We start from the raw sequence: 19,043 nt of genomic DNA, 5'->3' as shown, positions 1-19,043 counted from the left end.
GATCTGGGTGCTTTTAAAGACAATAAGCAGAAAAATATGGCTCAAACAAGTTTAAATAATAAGATATTATTATTTCTATTCTACTGAAGACTCAGAGGCAGGTCAGGCTCCAGGATCATCAAGGACTGAAATTATATTTCTTAGGTATCTTCAAAGTTACCTTCACCCAAAGTCACCATGACCCTATGCCAAGATCACAAACTGGTGGCACCAGATTCAGATCAACAATGCTAGATGAAGAAGAGAGACTTTTTCTTATATCCTTTTGTTTCTTTAAAGGGGTGAAGAAAGCTTTCCCAGCAGCTTTACAGGAGACTTCTTGTGTCTTGGTAAGTATTGGGTCACATCCTTCTTCCTAAATCAATCATGGAATGGGAAATTATAGTGATCACTTAGAACAGTGGATCTCAACCTTGGCTGCATTTTAAAAGCTCAGGAAAACACAGATACCTGGGTTCCATCCTTGGAAATTCTTCTTTAGTTGTTTCATGACGCAGCCAGGGGCATGTGATATGGTTTGTATCTGTGTCCCCACCCAAATCCTATGTTCAGTTTTAATCCCCAGAGTTGGAGGTGGGACCTGATGGAAAGTGATTGGATCGTGGGGGTGGATCTTTCATCAATGGTTAACACCATCCCTTTGGTGCTGTTCTCATGATGGTGAGTTCTCACAAGATCTGGTTGTTTAAAAGTGTGTAGCACCTCTGCCCTCCCGCTCTCTCTTGGTCCTGCTCCTGCCATGTTAGATGTCTGCTCCTGCTTTGCCTTCCACCATGAGTAAAAGCTCCCTGAGCCTCTCCAGAAGAAGATGCTGCCATCCTTCCTGTACAGCCTGTGGAATCATGAGGCAACTAAACCTTGTTTCTTTATAAATTACCCAGTCTCAGGTAATTCTTTATAGGGGTACAAGAATGAATTAATACAGCAGGAGAGTTTTAAAAGCGTCTCAGATGATTCTACTGGGCAGTCAAACATTTTGAGAACCATCAGTTTAGACCAAATTTTGGGGGATGGGAGTAGAATAAAGTTGGAGAATTCATACTGAATTATAAACCAATATAAGGCTGGGCACAGTGGTTCATGCCTATAATCCCAGCACTTTGGGAGGCCAAGGCAGGTGGATGGCTTGAGTCCAGGAATTCGAGACCTGCCTGGCTAACTTGTGAAACCCTGTCTCTACAACAACAACAACAGCAAAAAAGAAACAACAACAACAAAAAAAACCCATAAAAATTAGCCAGGCATGGTGATGTGGACCTGTAGCCCTGGCTAATTCGGTGGCTGAAGTGGGTGGAATCCTTGATCCCAAGAGGTCAGGGCTGCAGTGAGCCATGATCACACCACTGCTCTACAGCTTGGAAGACAGAGTGAGACCCTGTCTCAAAATAAATAAATCAACATAACCATTGAGTATTATTAATTTCCAATGCAAATTAAAAAAAAATGTATGTGCATCTATAAATGCATACACGGGACTGGAGTCTGGTTTAGAGGAATCCATATTTATAGGAAGAACAGATGAATGTGGCTCATATATTAGGAGAACAAATTGGGTGCATCCAAAGTCAACCAAAAGCATTTGTATGCATGGTTATGATAATGCATAGTCACTTTTGACTTTGGCAAAGGTAAACTAATAAACTAAGTAGAGACGACAGTAAAGGAATTCAGACATGCCACTCCAAAATATGCTGCTATGGCATATTAATTATTTTGAAATAGAGGCACTTGAGAAACAGTAGGTACAGGAAGGGTACTCTGATCTTCTCTTTTCTTCCCAAAAGCAGAAGATGCAACTCCCATGTGAAGGATACCCTCCCTATACCAGTACGAAAGAAACAACATTCTCATCACCAGAGATGGGGAGTTGAAGCTGAGAGAAATCTGTACAAACTTTGTTAAACTAACTTATCCTCCTAGTTACTTTTCTACAATTTCCACCCTTTGCTCAAACTACAATATAAGTGCTTAGGCCTAGCCACTTCTTTGGGTCTTTGTTGTCCTTGTGGGGGCTCCCATATACATGTAAATAAAATTGTATGCTTTTCTTCTGTTTAATCTGTCTTATGTCAGTCCTAGCTGAAAACCCTGAGGACAGAGGAATATTTTTCCTCTCTTACAACAGTAAATGACACTTAGGAGTCTTTGAAAACAAAAAGAGTATTTTCATATTCTTAAATTTTGAAAACCCTTCTTAGCTTCCACTATCAAATTGTATAGCTTTTAGTTACTTCAGTATTTTTTAAATTCCTCCTTTGAAAGCCAAAGATTTCTTAACAATTATCGAGTGCATGATTTAAAAAATTTTTTTAAAGAAGTTTCACTGGTTTAAAAGCTACATTTGAGTGAATCAGAATATGCCAGACTTAGTGCCTCTAAAAAAAATTCAGATCCTTCATCTGTTCCATTTATTCATTTTTCATCATTTCTTTAGGTTGGGCATCAGGGTTATTTTAGTCTCAAATATTTTGCATCACAACCTTCACACCAGCATACAGCAGCCACAGAGTCACTATTGTGTTTGTACAGTACAGTGGTTCTCAACCTTGGCGACACATTAGTTATCTGGGGGACTTACAAAAACCTGACCCTCCCTCCCACTCCCATCTCCATAAAAGTAGAATCTTTAGGGGTTAGAGCCAAGGCGTCTTTACTTTTTGAAAAGCTTACCCACTGATTCTCATGTAGAATGTGGACTAAGAATTATTAGCACAAAAAGAAAAAAGAAGGTAAATAACAAGGACTTAATCGTGGCTCAATTGTTTGCTTACTTTTAATTTTTCCTCCCCCAAACCTAAGCTGAAAGGAGCAATCGATCTCCTGGAAGACGGTAAGTGTTCAGGAGTTTAGCTCAAATGGACGTTGCAAGTAAGGGTAAAGCTTTATGGGACCTCAAAAGTCTCTGGTAACACTTTGTAAATACTTGTGAAATCAGCTGGCACTATGCTGGGAGTTCTGAGTAGGTGCCTCACAGCTCTTTCCACTTAAGGTGTAGAGAAGCCTTTTGACGGCCATTTTTATGTGTTTGTGGTGGCTGGAAACTATAATGAAGAGAAGAAAATCACTGACTCTAAGAAGAATCATATAAGGTGATTTTTTCAAAGCGGTGATGAAACAACAGGTGAGTCAGTAATCTTTGTGCCCAGCCCAGATTGCACTGCCACTAAATCTGCACTGCCACTAAATCTGTGCTGCCACAAGCAGCATAGCATACCTGCTCAGGAACCCTCAACACACTTTTGTAAACTATAGTGTAGTTTAGGCTAGCCCTGGAATGTTCTAAGTGTATTTTTTTTAAGCCTATTGAACTACTGATTAAATAATCAGCATGAACTGAAGTGGCAAAAGTCATAATGCTGGAAAAGAAATGCCTAGCATTGATAGAAAAATTTGTAAAACAAGCAAACAAACAAAAACAAAAAATACCCAAGAGAAGGTGTTATGGAACTGAACTGGGATTCGCTTTCCTGGCACAATCAGGCCAAACATCCACACTGAGATTTGCAGCAGGAGAAAGGAGGACATTTATTTGCAGAGTGCCAAGCAAGGAGGATCAGGCAGTTCTTGCTTAAATCCTGACTTCTCTTATGGTTTGCAAGCAAGGGTTTCTTAAAGGCAGGGGTACATTTCAGGAAAGCAGATGTTACAGGAAAAATTGTAAATCAATACATGGAGTTTACATATTGGTTTGGCTTAAAAAGGCAGGATATCTTGATGTGGGGGCTTACCGATCATAGATTGAAAGTTTTTCTGATTTGCAAATGGTTAAGGAAAAAGTTTGTTTAAAAATTCTGGGGTCAGCAGAAAAGAATGTCAGCTCTGACTCATGAGTGGACTTCCTCCAGGCACCTCAGGAAAAAATTTAGACCATACAGAATGGCAGTCAGAGTTCAGTCCTCAGTTTCCCCTTATCGGAGGTCTATGTGCAAGCAGACCTGTTTGGTGGGGTCTATGTTTCTGAAAAACAATTCAGGGACATATGTTATCTCTAGTTCCTATAGGGGAACCAAACATCCTGTGATTCTAATTTCCTTGGCTATTGCCTTAAGCTACTCTTACCTTCTTGCTCATCAAGTTGCTTATTTACTTTTCAGGGCTAGCTAGGTGTCTGGAACTTCCCTTGTAGGAACTCAAGATTTTCCTTTATTTCCTTACTTGGAGGCCCTAAGAGGGGGCCCTTTCTCTGTCTCAGAGAAATGTGGTAGAGTGGAAAGAACATGAGAACTGAGCAAGAAGCCCTGAATTCTGATCCTGGCTTTGCCTGGAACCTATTTGGCTCTATCATATTATCTTGGGCAAGTCATAATCTCTCTGAATCTGTTTCATGATTCAAGAGATGAGCTAGTCTAAGCCCTCACTATTTACACTCTAGCTGCAGATACGTTCCAGATGTTTATCTTAATAATTTGTAATTTAAAAGAACCTATTTGGGTCATGTCTACAAATATAAAAAAAAAATCACATTTATGATTTCCCATTTTATATTTTACATGATTATCTCCAGAATCATTGTATAATTTTACCAATCATTTCATTATAAATCCCACATACATTGTCAGAAAAATAGTCTCCTTAGTTTCTGAAACTACTTGCAGTGTCTTGGTCAAATCATGTATACCTCCCCTTTGTTCTTTGGCATTTTGTCAAAACAGTTTAATGGTAATGAATCAGTACAAGAACAAAAGTCCTAGAAACAAAAATATTGTATTACAGAAAAAGTTTGTGCCTTTTCCAGTAAACATACAAAATAATGGCACTCCTTAGCATATGTGAGTATGTGGTATTGCCTTCTGATAATAGTTTTCAGCAAACTTGCTGTTATGGTCCAATTCCTGAAGGTTTTTTCTTGTTTTGTTTTACAATGTTAGGGTGTGACTATCTCTTCCTCTGGTACTTCATGACCTAAAAGTGGAATAGACAATTTATATTCACAGAAGTGTACAGTCTCCTTTCCATATATGAAGTACATACACTAAAGTGTAAGGTTTTGGAAAATTTGGAAGAACTGGGAGTAAGAGGTTGAGTTTTCACAGAACAGACCCTGACCCTGATTAGAAAAACTAACCAGCCACCAGTTTACTGTTGAGACTTAATAAGATCTTGAGGGTTTGTGGGCACTCCATGGACACATGTTTTATAGCAGTTGACATGAGTGCTGGTGAAACTTTTAGTCATGTGTCCTTTATCTTAAGCATTTGACTCTCCTAATGAAATAATTGAAAATAAAATATTAGCAGCAATATATGCTTTCCCACATAACTTACTAGGGTCCTATTTGCATAGTACAAATTTAGCTATTTGCTATTTTGAATTAAGATATTCAGTCATTGATGTTGATGTGTTTTATTTCATAAACATGCAAATTTCACTTTAGAACAAGGACTTGGGCCCATTTCATATATTCACATGATATTAATATTTGAAATCACATTACTGGCAGGTCTCACTTCAACTAACAAATGCTTATTTTTCACACTAGAAATGTACTTAGAACTCTCTATATTCTAATAATTTTTCCTTAAGAAGCAATTCCTTTTCGAATAAATACACATTATGATGTTGTCGAAAGGATTTCAGTATGTGGTGGATCAATCTTGGCCCAAATCCAAAGGAGCTGATTTAATTAAACAACCAAAAGAACCTCAATTAACAGTGGTATCAAGTATAGAGTAATCACCTTGTAAAGACTTACTCCCCAAGAGAATACTAAACACTATACCTATGGCTAACAAATTAATTATCTTCTGGCTAATGTCTGGCCCTATTTTTCAATATAAAATGATTATAGATTACAGTAAGGCAAATGTCCTCTAAAGTTGAGTATATTTAATTCCCAATGTTACAGAATTTAAAATGATACAAATACTACGTCTTTAAAATTTCAGTCTTTCTTTTGAGTTCAAAAAGTTTAAAAGAGGAGGCCACCACAAATATATTTTTAAAAGTTCACTCTATTCAACAAATTATATAGATCTAGTACTTTTGGTGAGTCCTCTTAAGAGTTTTTCTGCCTTTACCAATCTGAGAGTCACTTTTTATCAATACATGTTATCTTGTTTACAAAAATGGATTTTTAAAAGATTTCCAAAGTCACCTTGATAATCATAGTGCTCACTCACCTGACACTTGCTGCTAAAAGGTTGGTATGCATCTTTTATACCTGGTTAAGGTTCAACTTTTAGCTATTAGAGAAAAGTGTCCCTATACTTGACAAAAGGGAAAAGATAAAAAAGGGAAAGAGAAGAGGGTGTTAGGAAAGACAGATTTTTCATTTCTTATCTTGTGATACATTCTGCGGCAATAAACACCACTATCTCTTAAGTAGACCCTTTGAAGGCAATGGGGGGAAAACACTCAAAGAGAAAGCTTTAAACTAGAGACTGTCTTCCTGTTCTATGTGGCTTTGACCTTTTCAGAAGTCTGCATGGCCTCTTCTCCTTGTATTAAATAAAACAAGAGTATAAGGACTGATGATTTGATTTGGTGAGTTAGTTACGGAAGTAGCTCTGGCATCTGTTATTTCCATTCTTTTATCCATTACCTCTGTTCTGTTAACAGCAGCAGATACTTGATTAAGTACAGAGAGTTGGACATGATGGGAATCCAAGGTGGACTGTGAAGTACATCATGTAGCTAAATCTCCATTACATCTTCACTTCACTTGTTCCTCTGTTTCCAGATTTCTGGCAGACTGGCATCTAAAGGCCTTCATGTTAGAAGCAGGAGAGGGTCTAATTGTTTCAAGAATTATTGGGGAAAAAACACACATTTTAACAGCTTGTCAATAAAACTACTGAATGGAAGGGTGGTGCCTCATTTTTGGGAAGGATTAAAAGCAAATCTCCCCTTCCCCAACAAAAACAAACATTAGTACGAAATCTAAAAGGGTAGGTTAAGAGAATTATACAATTTTTAAATACTTATAAAATTATTAATTTATGCACAACCATAGCAGAGACTGGGGACCACCCTATATATATTCACAGCTAGAGTTGTAAGCAAAAATTCCAAGTAGAAAGGCAAAAATCCAAATGTCTTATTAATAATCAGTATAACATCCAACAATAAGATAACAATCATTTACTATAGGGGTTAACATGTACAGTAAGCCAAAATCCTAGCAAACATTAATATTAAATACAATTATATATTTCCTAGCTGATTTATTTATATATCCAGGTCATAAAAACAGAAAGGCAAACTTTTTTCTATATGGTTTATACAAAATCAGATGTTACAGCCAAAATTAATTGTAAAGGCTTCTGATAGTTTAAATGATTGTGAAACTCCAATGAATAATGGAATCTCTGAAAGCCTAAAATTAGAAGGTATGGAACTCATACTTGAGTCTTCTCATTCTCACTTCAGTGCTTATTTTTTCCTAATAAAATTAAAAAGTAAAAAATTAAAATTTTCAGTTTTCAAAAAACCTGAAAATATTAATAAGCTTCTACACTTAATATGTCAGTATACACAAGGAGGCAAAATCATTTCTGTAAAATCAAAAATAGAAAATGAAGAAAACGTTTGTTATAAAACTTAACCAATCAACCAAATTACAAATAATAATAATAATAACGCATCGACCAAATTTCATAACCTGAAAAGAACCAAGAAAAGAAATTCCCATTATACTTGTACTTCTAAACAGGGCTTAGAGAAGGTCTAAAGTAGAACTTTGTTGTGATCCAGAAAGTTAAAGGACTAAAAAACTGAAGAAATAGAGTTAAGAATTAGATTTTTTAGACAGCACAGTCTATCCTGAAGTGGCAAAATAGACATGGCTTTATTTACTGATTGAGGAGTGGTCCAGCCATGGGCTAGCAGTCATTTACATTCCAGTGACCAAATGCAAACATACACATACTGATAGAGCTTTGGTCCGTGACATACCCTTTTCACAGCTGAAAGCTGAAACATCAACTCTATCTGGGGTTACTTGCTTATACAAAGATGTCACTCTAGCAACTGTTGCTTGAGGGCAAGACTAGACGGTTGTCACTAGTAGGAGGAAAGCAGAAGTGATTCAGCTTACACTACATAGTCCCTACTCTTCTGAATTAAATGAAAAAGTTGTTCAAACATAATACTTGTTATTATAATTTAAAGTGTATAAAGTTCAAAACAAACCAAATATAAAGATGCCAAGGCTAAGTACAGATTAAAAAGTGTGACAGATAAGAAATCCATTTTGAAAAAAGCCACTATCAGCCAGAACTACTTATTCCATCCTATAATCTCATAAATTAAAGCTTTCAGTCGTCTGGACTCATCTGTGACTGTATTCTTCCCAACATGCATTCTTTCTTCTTCCAGGGGTTGCTCAATAACAGCAGGTATGTTTGTGCCATGAAGTTCACAGTGTCCTAGGAACTGGACACATTCTTGAATAACACTGTCATGAATGACTATTATGTGTTTTGACATGTTTTCTAACAGGGACAGGAAGCATCTTTTGGCATAATACCAGGTATCTGTTCCCAGTTTTTTATTATAAGGCTCCAAACTTTTGATAACTCGAGAAATACCAAACTCATAGTTTCCTTTGGCGCAATAAAGAGTTCCTATCACCAAATTCACAATGCAGAGATGGTACATTTTCTTATCTGGGTCATCATAAGAGAGCTGCTCTTCCTCCTTTTCAATCTTCCTCATCAACTCCTCTGCTTCTTCATTTTGACTTGTCATAATATAGGAAACACAGAGATTAGCCAGTACGATAGCACTGACACTCAGAATGTTATCAAAATGCTTCTTAACTATGGGTTCATAGAAACCAATGGCTTCTCTGTATTTGTTTTCCTGCATGAACAGAACGTGAGCCACATTCAGCTTCCACACATCATGGTCATTACAGAATTCCACAGATTTGCGGAAGATCTTCTCCACCATTGCATAATTTTCAAGGTTCCAGTAGATTTTTGCCTGAGCCATCAACACGGGAATATACTTCTCCAGGGTTTCATCATATTCATTCACTGCCTTTTTGATAGCTTCATCATCTCTATTGTGTCTTGCTTCCTGTACTTGCTTGGTGAGTCTCCGAAGCTGCTCAGTCAGCATCGCTGCTAGCCCATCAAGCTTAAGGAAAGCCTCTTCAGGAGCTGTCTGGCAAGTGATCATGGCATCCAAGAAGTCATAGAGATAGGGTGTGAGGAACTTATAAGTCAAATGGGCATTTTCTGCCAGGACATCTGCTGCAAGGTCAAAATACTCGTATTTACAGTAGAGCAGCAACAGGTTGCCAAAAGTCTCTGGGGGAAAGGGATTCTGTTGGAGCAAAAACTGTAGCTTTTCAAACCCTTCTGTAGGCCTGGCATCCATGTTCATTAGTGCCTGGTTGTGCAGAGTCACAGGGTCCAACTCTTCCTCTGCCCTGGGTGGCATGTCAGTTAGGGTTTCTTGGGCTACCTCATAGTTTCTCAACTGGTATTCTATGGCTGCTTTAAGGTTGAAGGCTTCCACCAAAGCAGTCTGGTGGAGGACTAAGGTGTTGCCAACACTGCGAACATCGAAGCCCTCAGTGGTCATGCCCACACCTAGCTCAGGATGCTGGCGGATGCCACGCTCAATAATCTCAGCGATATGCTTCAGTGCTGAGGCATACTGCCGGCTGCTGTAATAAGCCAAAGCCAGGTTGTAGGAGAGGTCAGGTTGGTAGCCCGAGGTCTGCAGGGCCGCAAAAAACTTGGAGCACGCAGCTTCATACTGTCCCTCCTTGTAGAGCAAACAACCCAGGTTGACCTGGCCATCTGTCTCATTCTCACTCCCACTATCTTCTCCCCCTTCCCCACTCAGCAGCTGCTCCACCAGGCTCCTGGACCCTGGTAGATCGCCCTCGCTGTATTTGATGGCAGCTTGCAGGCGGAGGACCCGGCTGTGGTAGGCGGGGTTATCCAGGAGAAGGAAGGCGACCCGGGTGGCCTCCGGATAAAGGGAGGCCTTGTACAGGGCCTGGGCCTGGTACAGGCGGTACTGCTCGAGTTCCGGGTGCAGCTGGCCCAGCTGCTCATAGCACTCGGCCGCCAGCCCGAACTCCTGCAGGCGGTAGTAGCAGTAGCCCAGCAACGACAGGCCGGCGCGGCTCCGCGGGCTCCGCTGCTGCTCTCGGCCCAGCAGCTGCACCGCCTCGGCGTAGCGGGCATCACGGATGAGCCGGTACACTACCGCCGTGAACTCCCCGTCGGGGATCTGCGCGCCGTTCAAGCCCGCCATAACCGTCACGGCTGTTATGCCTGCGGTTGCCACGGCAACACGGAACACGGCAACCGGAAGCGGAAGACTGGCGGTTACTTTGCCACGGAAGAAATCTAGGAATAAAAAGGAACCATTCTCGTTAGTCTCTCAATTTCGGTTTGATTTTTCAAAGATCTGGACTGCGGAGTGGCGGCAGTTAGGCCGGGGAAGGCTACTCCTCCGGGCTGTTCAAAGGCGGAATCTCACCGTCCCGGCATGCACCGTTCCAGTGGCGCAGCTGCGCGGGCGTAGTCGCACTGCATGCTGGGAGGCGTAGTCCCTGCTGTACTGACCTGATCCGCGGCCCGTTGGGACGCAGAGTCACCCGCCTTTCGTGCCCACTGAAGATGAGGGGCGCTCTCTCCGTCTGTTGTGGCACCGCGGTCTCTTGCGCGTCGGAGGAATGTTTCTGGCCGGTCTTCCTGGCGATTTTGAGCCTTGTACACGGTGTGGTCTATACTAATGCTGGGGTTTGGCTTACTTTTAATAATGTAGAGATTCGCCAGTACAATAAAAGGAACTTGTAATAAAGGGACCGGATTGCAAAAGGGAGTTAACTCCTTGAATTCCCTTGGAATTAGAGCAGTTTCTTATCATGCTACCCCAAGGGCACAGTTTTTAAGAACAGAATAGAGCAGCATATGGTCGATACAGCATCAACCATATCATATAGCACTCTGTTATAGACTGTTTACATACAGTAGTTCTAATTTGAATAAGCAGCCTGCATCCTGCATATTGCAGATGACGTACGAAGTCTGTGAGCTAGAAAGGTTTAAAAATTTAAGTATTACATTATTAATTAAACTATTTAAATTAATAGTTTGCTTAAGGCCACACCTAGGTAGGTAGGGGCTAAGCCATGATATTCAGTAACCAATTTCAATACGAAAGTGAATGATGAATAACCCGATCCATGTATCTCATGTACATGAGTTTGTAAGGGCCAATTATTTGTTGCTAAGTGTCTGTAAGGAATATTATTGTCTCTCTTTGTCCATTAAAACAAGGAACTAACTTTGTAGATAGTAGACTTTGAACTTCTAGGCCTTGATTCCTGCTGTGAGCAGATGTGACGAGTGGAGTTGTGTAGGTCGTATTTACCTGGTATCACTGGGAGAAGATTTTTAGTAGGTGTGTGATTGCTCATATCATCAAATGGGTGACTTTATTCAGTCTTCTCCCGTACCAGGAATTGGCAGAGTTGTGTCTTCCTGGCTGGGACTAAACAAGGTCAATTCCAAGAAAGGGAAACTGCACCCATTTCAGAAGCATTGAGTGGGGCTTTGCTCACCCAAGACCCCACAGAAAGCAACTGTGGAATACTACTATAATTCTATTCGGAGGCTTCTTTCAATCTGATCTATTGGTGCTCCTTTTTAGAGTCTTAAACCCAAGGAGGTGCATGGGTAAAGGATACTGCTCAGTAATAAATTGGGGGAGGGGGTGCATCGTTTTATTTATAGCTGGCTTCCTGATGGTTCTACCTTGGGAATTTAGGCTCAGTATTTTATTTATTTATTTATTTATAGACAGAGCTTTGTTCTGTTGTTCAGGCTGGAGTGCAATGGCATGATCATAGCTCACTGCAGCCTTGAACTTCTGGGCTTGAGTGATCTTCTTGCTTCAGCTTCCTGAGTAGCTGGAACTACAGGTGCACCACCATGCCAAATTAAAAAAAAAAATGTTTTAATAGAGATAGGGTCTCACCATGTTGCCCAGGCTCATTTCTAACTCCTGGCCTCAAGCAACCCTCCCACTTCGGCCTCCCAAAGTGCTGGGATTACAGGTATGAGCCACTGTGCCTCACAAGCCTCAGTATTTTAAAATTCTTCTGTATGTACTGTTACCTTAGGTAATTTGCTATTAAATTAAAGTAAGATGACAAAATGGGAATGGAAAATTGCCTTTCATACCTTTAATCTTTCTCTCTTTTGCAGGATTGTATTTATGTCACCTTCAAATGGCTTCTTGAAAATGTATGAAAAGTAAAAGGACTATATTTTCTCCTCCAAATTTCTGGGATCCCTACCAGGATTCAGTTGGGGTTCTCCTCTTTGTGTGGGTACTTGTTAGCATGGCAGCTGAAGTGAACAGGAGGGAGGCCGTTCTGTGCTTCTTCCTCCTTATTTCATGTGATGCTGCTCCAGAGGCCTGGCTTGAAAAAAGCAGGACATTCGGCTTAGACAGATGGAGGGCAGGGTCATTTTCAAAATGAAATGAGTGCGCAAATCACACTGTGAAATTGGCATGACCATCACTGCTGCTGATAGACTGACTTTTTATTTTGTCTCTGATAGGTAGTTGGGGAATAGATTAGTTTTGTTGGGGGTGGTGGTGAGAGAAGGCCCTTTAATGATAGAAATTCTGGAAAGAATTAAATAGGGTGGAATATTATAAAGTGTCATAAAGCATCATTTTGTTTGCAATAGGATCTTGAAAACATGGAGCATATATAAAAAAGTGAGTGTATCATACCATTTCAAGCAATAGGAAAGCATTTGGTGGTTGTAATAAAGTGATTTGGTGACTTGTAGAAAGGAATTGTAGTTTGATGAAATTTGAGTTGAACTCAGGGTGGATTTTGCTACATAAAGGGAGACATGATTATCATGTAGATGAGTTTCATTTAGGCAAAATATATAGGAGCAAAAAGCATAATGCTTGGTTCTTTAGCATGCTTATGTTCTGCCTGCCAAAATATGCCATGATCAAATCCCATATTCTATTTGTGTGTGTAATTTCTTTGGCATTCTCTTTTAAAACTAGTTGTAAGGATATGTCTTATTTATACTGTATCTTTCTGTTGGTAAACATTGTGAATTTCTGAGTATTTCAACCACAGCTGTGGTCAAACATCTTCCTTGATAAGGGAAGACCTTCTGCAAATCCACTTTCCAGTTATTTCATTTTCATTTTGATTTCAGACCATTTTCTTCAGGACGGACAGTTTGGGAAGTTCAGTTATCTTGCGTCCCCATTCCCTCACTCCGGTCTTCTGCCATGAACAAAGAAGAAAAGAATAAATTAGTGCCAAATTGGAAATATAGCTGACTGATTTTTAGGAGCATCTGTTCAATCTTTTAAGACTTTTGGAAAGAGTGTATGCTAAAATCAACACTTGAGAACATTTGTGCTTAGATGGTGTGACATTTAACCTCGTTGTGAACCCTCCTTTTGCTGGTAGTTCCAGCTTTATTAATATTTTAATTAGATTTTCTTCTTGAATATCCCTTGCTTTTGATCAAGTAGCTTGTATTTTGGGGTATACAGTATTATTGTCTAAATTAACTTCCCAGGGAGAACACAATAGCATTTTGGTTTATAAAAAGGATTAATAGAGAAGGCAAAACTGTAGATACAGCAGAATTTAAAAAAAAAAAAAAACCATTAAAACAAATAGCTACTCCAAGCACTTGTGTTTATGAAGTACTTTGAGTATCAGGGCTGCTTTGCCTAACTTCCCTCATTAATCCTCACAGCCCTTCTGTGAATTAGGTGAGCCTTATTGTTGGCCCCACTTTAAAACTGCAGACTGCAAAGCACAAAGAAGCCAGTGATTGCTGATTGCGGCAGCGAGGAACAGTGATTGCGTATGCTGGCCAGTAGTGGGCCACACTGCACCTCTTTCCTCTTTCTGGGCACCTCCTCTCCAGTCGTTTGAATTGGCTTTGGATCATTTGCTGCAGTTTGTTCTAATAGAACAGGCACAATGGTGTAAGAATTTTAAAGTTTAAGCACCGAAGCCGTTGTGTAATTGTATGGCGTCAGTGTGGCTGGCGGTCCTGCATTGATGCGATCCCCCTGTGTAATTGCCCATGCAAATTTGAGCAATCTGTAACGGACACAGGAACACAGCCTTTGGCTGCAGACTTTCCTACCTCCAGAAAAACTTCAATAATTCGAAGAACCTCTTACCATCTTTAAAAAGCTATATGGACAGGGCTGTGCTAGTATCCCTCTCACAGTGAAAACATCACAGATCAAGACAAGGTTAATGGACTAAATTAACAGTTAACATTTAAACTGTAGGTATTTGGATGCTTGCTTCCTTCTTTCAGCCCTAAAATCACCCTTCTCAAAAGAAATAAAGGTTATTTCAGAGCTTTAGTTAAACTCTAAGTATTTTATTAAAAACAAAGATATTTAGGTCTCTTAAAGCAGACTTCCAAAACTATGGATTAGTTGCTTGTGAAATGGCCAAGTGGTCTATAATGTAATATTCTTACAATGAAACATCAATCTGGGAAATCTACACAAAATGAATGATTTCAAACAACTCAATTGAAAACATGTTTCCTTTCTTTCGTGTAAAACAATAATTAGGAAGGAAGTCAGTAGGAGATCCTTTTTAGATTATTGTACATGAAAATAAAATGGAAAAAGCAGTTTCCCCCCAAGGGAATGAAACTCAGCAAAACTTAGCCTCCTATTTCCAATGCTATTTTTTAAATTTCATCTAAATATGACTTAATTTAAATCTAAACTAGAGCAAAAGAAAAACTGGGATTCAAATACACATGCAGATACACACAGAAAATGAACACAGATATAAGTGGTGGCCACAAATAATATATTTTTCACAGCAAATTCTTCATTTACTTAATAAAAAAACATATTTTTGTACTAGTGTATACATTACATGATATTGGTGTAGTTATGTTATATAAACAATCTTTAACAGTGCTGAGAGACGTACCAAACATGCAAGAACATTCAAAATTAAATTTAAAAAGATGTACAACCCCAAATTAATAGCTGAAGACAAGGTCATGACAAACAGTGTAAGCATGACATTGGGCACTGCTAAATCTAAATGCTCATCATGAAATTCTCCAGATACACCTCATTTTATTTCTGCCTTCTATATGTTTTATTCCTCTATTCTTCACTTAGGAAGCTGGTGCAATTTTGGCCTTCTTGTAGTCAGACTTAACCTTTACATTTCCTAATACATTTGAGTTTTGGGAGTTAGTTACAGCATGTCGCAGAACAATTTCAGAGACTGTTACTCTGAGGCAGATAATGAAAACTTCATTACCGTGGCATTGCCAGAGTTTTTAGGGTCCCAAATTAGGTTTTGTTCTGTTGCTTTAATGAATCCTTTTTGTGTTTTTGTGTTTTGTTTTTTTTTTTTTCCAGCCAAAGCATTTTTCTTTATACTTAAATCTTTCCCTAATATGTTTAGATTTGTATCCCACTGGAAGGAAATTGTTTCACACTGTTACTAGAGATGTAACTGGTTTTTGTCTTTCTGCAATTTCTAAGAGTCAGCAGGAAAAACAGATTTTAAAATAATTTTACTGTGGAATAAATTGGGCAGATTCTGTTTAATCACCTTGTGTAAGTGGATAAAGTATGATAAATTTAGATACACAGAAAAAGCAACTGGATTCTGGTAGCATTAATATTAGGTAATATTGTTATTACACTAACACAAAATGTTAAAGACGATTTCTAACCCAATGTATTTGCAAATATAAAATATGAAATTCATAGATATGTCAGATTTTAGAAACAAAATGCATGTGCAATTTTTAACTTCTCTTGGCTTACTTTATAAATTCACTTCTAAATTAATGGGATTTATCAGAAAATCTAAATTTTTTTTTTCGTGAAACGAAGGACATATAGGCTGGGTGTGGTGGCTCACATCTCTAACCCTAACACTTTGGGAAGCCTAGGCAGGAGGATTGCTTGAGCCCAGGAGTTCGAGATCAGCATGGTCAGCATAGTGAGGCCTCCTCTTTACAAATAATACAAAATTTAGCTGGGTGTGGTGGTGCACACCTGAGGTCCCAGCTACTCATGTGGTTGAGGCAGGAAGGATCACTTAAGTTGGAGAGGTAAAGGCTTCAGTGGCAGTGATTGTGCCAGCCTAGGGGACAGAGCAAGACCCTGTCTCAAAAAAGGATATATTTTTTAAAAAACTGTATTGATGACTATATCTTCCATCATAATTAGAGGCAGGCTCAAGAGACATCTGTAGTGTGATTGTCTTTACATCGATTCCATATATGTAACTTCTTATAGTGTCTTTATTAAGAGGATGACTGTTTTAGGTTTGTTCCTATTTTATTTGAGAAGAATAAACAAGAAAATTATCTGGAAAATTTCTTTAAAGCTAAACACATCTTGGTCCTTTGGTGTGGGAATGGAATAAAAGTCAGTGCTTTTATTTAATAGATGGAGAATCTAAGACTTGGATTACAGGTTCAGCTGGTGACCAAGCTAGGATGGAGTTCCAGTCTGTTATGCACTGAATGGCACTCTTTGCAGTATGTGAAGCTGTCCCTACCCACCAGGATTGCTGCTACATTGTTGATTGTGCACATATTAGCTACACCCTGACTAGTAAGAATAAATATCATGCCTGAAAAAAACACATCTCATAGAAAAAGTGGGATGATGTTTTTTCAACCATTAATGCCAAGAGACCCAAGGAAGCAAATATAATCTAGTCAGTTTGAGTTTTTACAATAAGGCTCATATTTCAAATGTCTTTCTCCAATAGGAGATAAACATTAATAATAAGGACTAGGAAACTTTCTCTTTTTTGGAAAAGCAGAATATATGGCTAACTGCATATGCCTCACATTCTTGGAAAATTATAAATTATTTAGAAAAGGATTAAAAATGCCTGAAACCTGCAAAACTTCAACCTCTTAACCTCTGGGGTTGCTGGCACCAGGAAGCTGCTACCTTCCTTTCCACTGCTTCATGGTCATGGAGGAACAGACCCATGGCATTAGTCAGCAGTTTCTGAATCTTGACCCACAGTAGGAAAGATACCTTAAGACAGAAGAAATAGATGGAGGCAATTACAAACAGCTACTTGATTGATGGTTGACATTGTCAGGGCTCCACTGTTACGGCAGATTGCAATGGTGTTGAACTCCCTTTGCTACCAGTGGATGTTGCTATTGGCAACCATGCAGTTAAGCCAATAAAAAGGCAAGAAAATGAGAGGAAAACTCAACCTTAGTGGAAGCTGTAGGGTTTGTACTATAAATTATGATCCCATTAGCAATATGTAGCATCAACATTCAGGATAGCTACAGTGCTCACAGCAGCCTGTAGCCTCGGTCAGACCCTGGGTCCAGTTTTGTCATAACGCACATGCTTTAAAATGTTACTTTAGATGGACTGGCATCCATTTGGGCTATTTATTTATTTATTGTTGGGGAGGATAACAGATGTGGGCTCATCTCTGCCTTACACAGACTGATTTTCAATTCCCATTTGTGATATAAACATGATGTGGCACATTACCCAGAAACACCTGCAGTACTTCTGAGCTGCAGACACATCATAATCTCGCAGACCAGACTCTGTCCCTAACTCCACCCACTCTTTGTTCCTCACCTGAAGGAGGAGAGACAGCCCTGCAGAAGCTATTTTCCTTTATAGCAGACCAGACTCTGTCCCTAACTCCACCCACTCTTTGTTCCTCACCTGAAGGAGGAGAGACAGCCCTGCAGAAGCTATTTTCCTTTATAGCAGAGTGATACAGAAAACTGGCTTAATAAAATCCATAAATCTGAACAACCTCCTCTTACCTGCTCTGCAGAGGCAGTTTTTTCCTGCACTCATTTTCCCCTCTAGTTTATCCAGTCTTCCCTGCAGAGACAACTGTAAATGGTAGCTAGGAACATTATTTTTTATGGCTCTCATTCCTTTCTTCTCTCCCTGCTCAAGTGTCTCTCTTTTCTGAGCAATTGATGACAGGGTTCCACACCTTCATTTTTTTGGTTGGAAGTTCCATTTTTCTCTGTTTGGATTGACTTTCACCTTTTTTTGGCAGTTCCCTTAACCACCTGCCTCAGTCCTTGTCTTTCCTTTATTGGTCTTCTTGCATTTCTTCTTCTTCTTGCTTTTATCCCCGCTTAGTCTGGTTTATACTTTTCTTTCTTTGTTTCTTGCCACAAAGAGTCTTTTTCTCTACAATTACCTGCTCTCCCGTCACTTCCATTTTGGTATCTTAATTTTACCCATTCCTTCTTCAGACATTTCCTGAATTGTCTACTGTGTGCCAGGAAAACAATGTCTGTTGTAGAACATGGCCCCTATTTCTTTAATATTTGTAAAGTTAACGATAGATACTGATTAATAACAATAACAAGAAATACGGTTTGTAAATTGTGGATTTTTTAAAGAGCTGGAATGGGCCTCAGGTTTCATCTAGTCCAGGGATTTTCAAACTCCCCAGAGTCCCTGTGGGCCCCCATGTATATAATCAAAGAGATGAAGGATTGTAGGTGCATTGGATCTCCAAATCCTGCCTATAATTCACAGAGGAATTCAGCTTTTGATGTTTTATATGTTAGAGATTCATTGAAAGATTTATTTGAACAAAGTTCTAAGGTTAAAACATGTTCAAGAATCATTTCCTAGCATAATCTAATAAACAAACTTGGAGAAGTTAAGTGACTTGTTCAAGTTAATCCAGTCAATAATGCCAACGCTAGGGATAGAAATCTATCTTCTAGTCCAGTGTTCTTTGGATAAGACACACCATGTCCACAGTTTCTCAAAATAGGGAGCAAAGCAGCTTTCTAGTCATAACATCTACTTAATACAGTTTATTCTTACCTGTTATAAACCTGGCTTCCTATAGAATATGTGTTCTTTGCCCAGACTGTTATTTCTTAACATTTGAAGCATTATTTCTTACACTTAAGGAAAAATCCAAAATTAGGGACCCCTATAGTTGGCTTTAAGCTGGTTACTGGTAGTAATCTTAAATTTTATACCAGAACTACTCACTAGGAGAAGTCAAGGTAGTCAATGCTTACTCTCCATAGTTC

The 19,043-nt window shown here is 39.1% G+C and overlaps 2 protein-coding genes across 5 annotated transcripts in view; one reads left to right on the top strand and one right to left on the bottom strand.

Moving 5' to 3' along the window:
• The window catches only part of RBM45 (RNA binding motif protein 45), a 485,504-nt gene that overhangs the window by 30,280 nt on the left and 436,181 nt on the right, over nt 1–19,043 (top strand). Inside the window, exon 1 of one of the 4 annotated variants that reach the window (XM_032292843.1) lies at nt 213–329. The exons of the other annotated variants lie outside the window; for them this stretch is intronic. Within the exon in view, the coding sequence (XP_032148734.1) occupies nt 228–329 (102 nt within the window). The 5' untranslated portion in view covers nt 213–227. Of the gene's footprint in view, nt 1–212; nt 330–19,043 lie in introns of those variants that run through there. 4 annotated transcript variants of the gene reach the window in all.
• TTC30A (tetratricopeptide repeat domain 30A) lies at nt 5,809–10,713 on the bottom strand. Its single transcript, XM_032292834.1, has one exon. It carries the CDS (start codon nt 10,213–10,215, stop codon nt 8,218–8,220), a length of 1,998 nt encoding a protein of 665 aa, XP_032148725.1. The 5' UTR covers nt 10,216–10,713; the 3' UTR covers nt 5,809–8,217.

This window comes from Sapajus apella, unplaced genomic scaffold (assembly GCF_009761245.1).
Source record: "Sapajus apella isolate SASKATOON/1434 unplaced genomic scaffold, GSC_monkey_1.0 scaffold28, whole genome shotgun sequence".
In the NCBI taxonomy this organism is placed as follows: Eukaryota; Metazoa; Chordata; class Mammalia; order Primates; family Cebidae; genus Sapajus; species Sapajus apella.
Note: the sequence above shows the minus strand (reverse complement) of the source record. Positions and strands in the feature narration are given on the sequence as shown.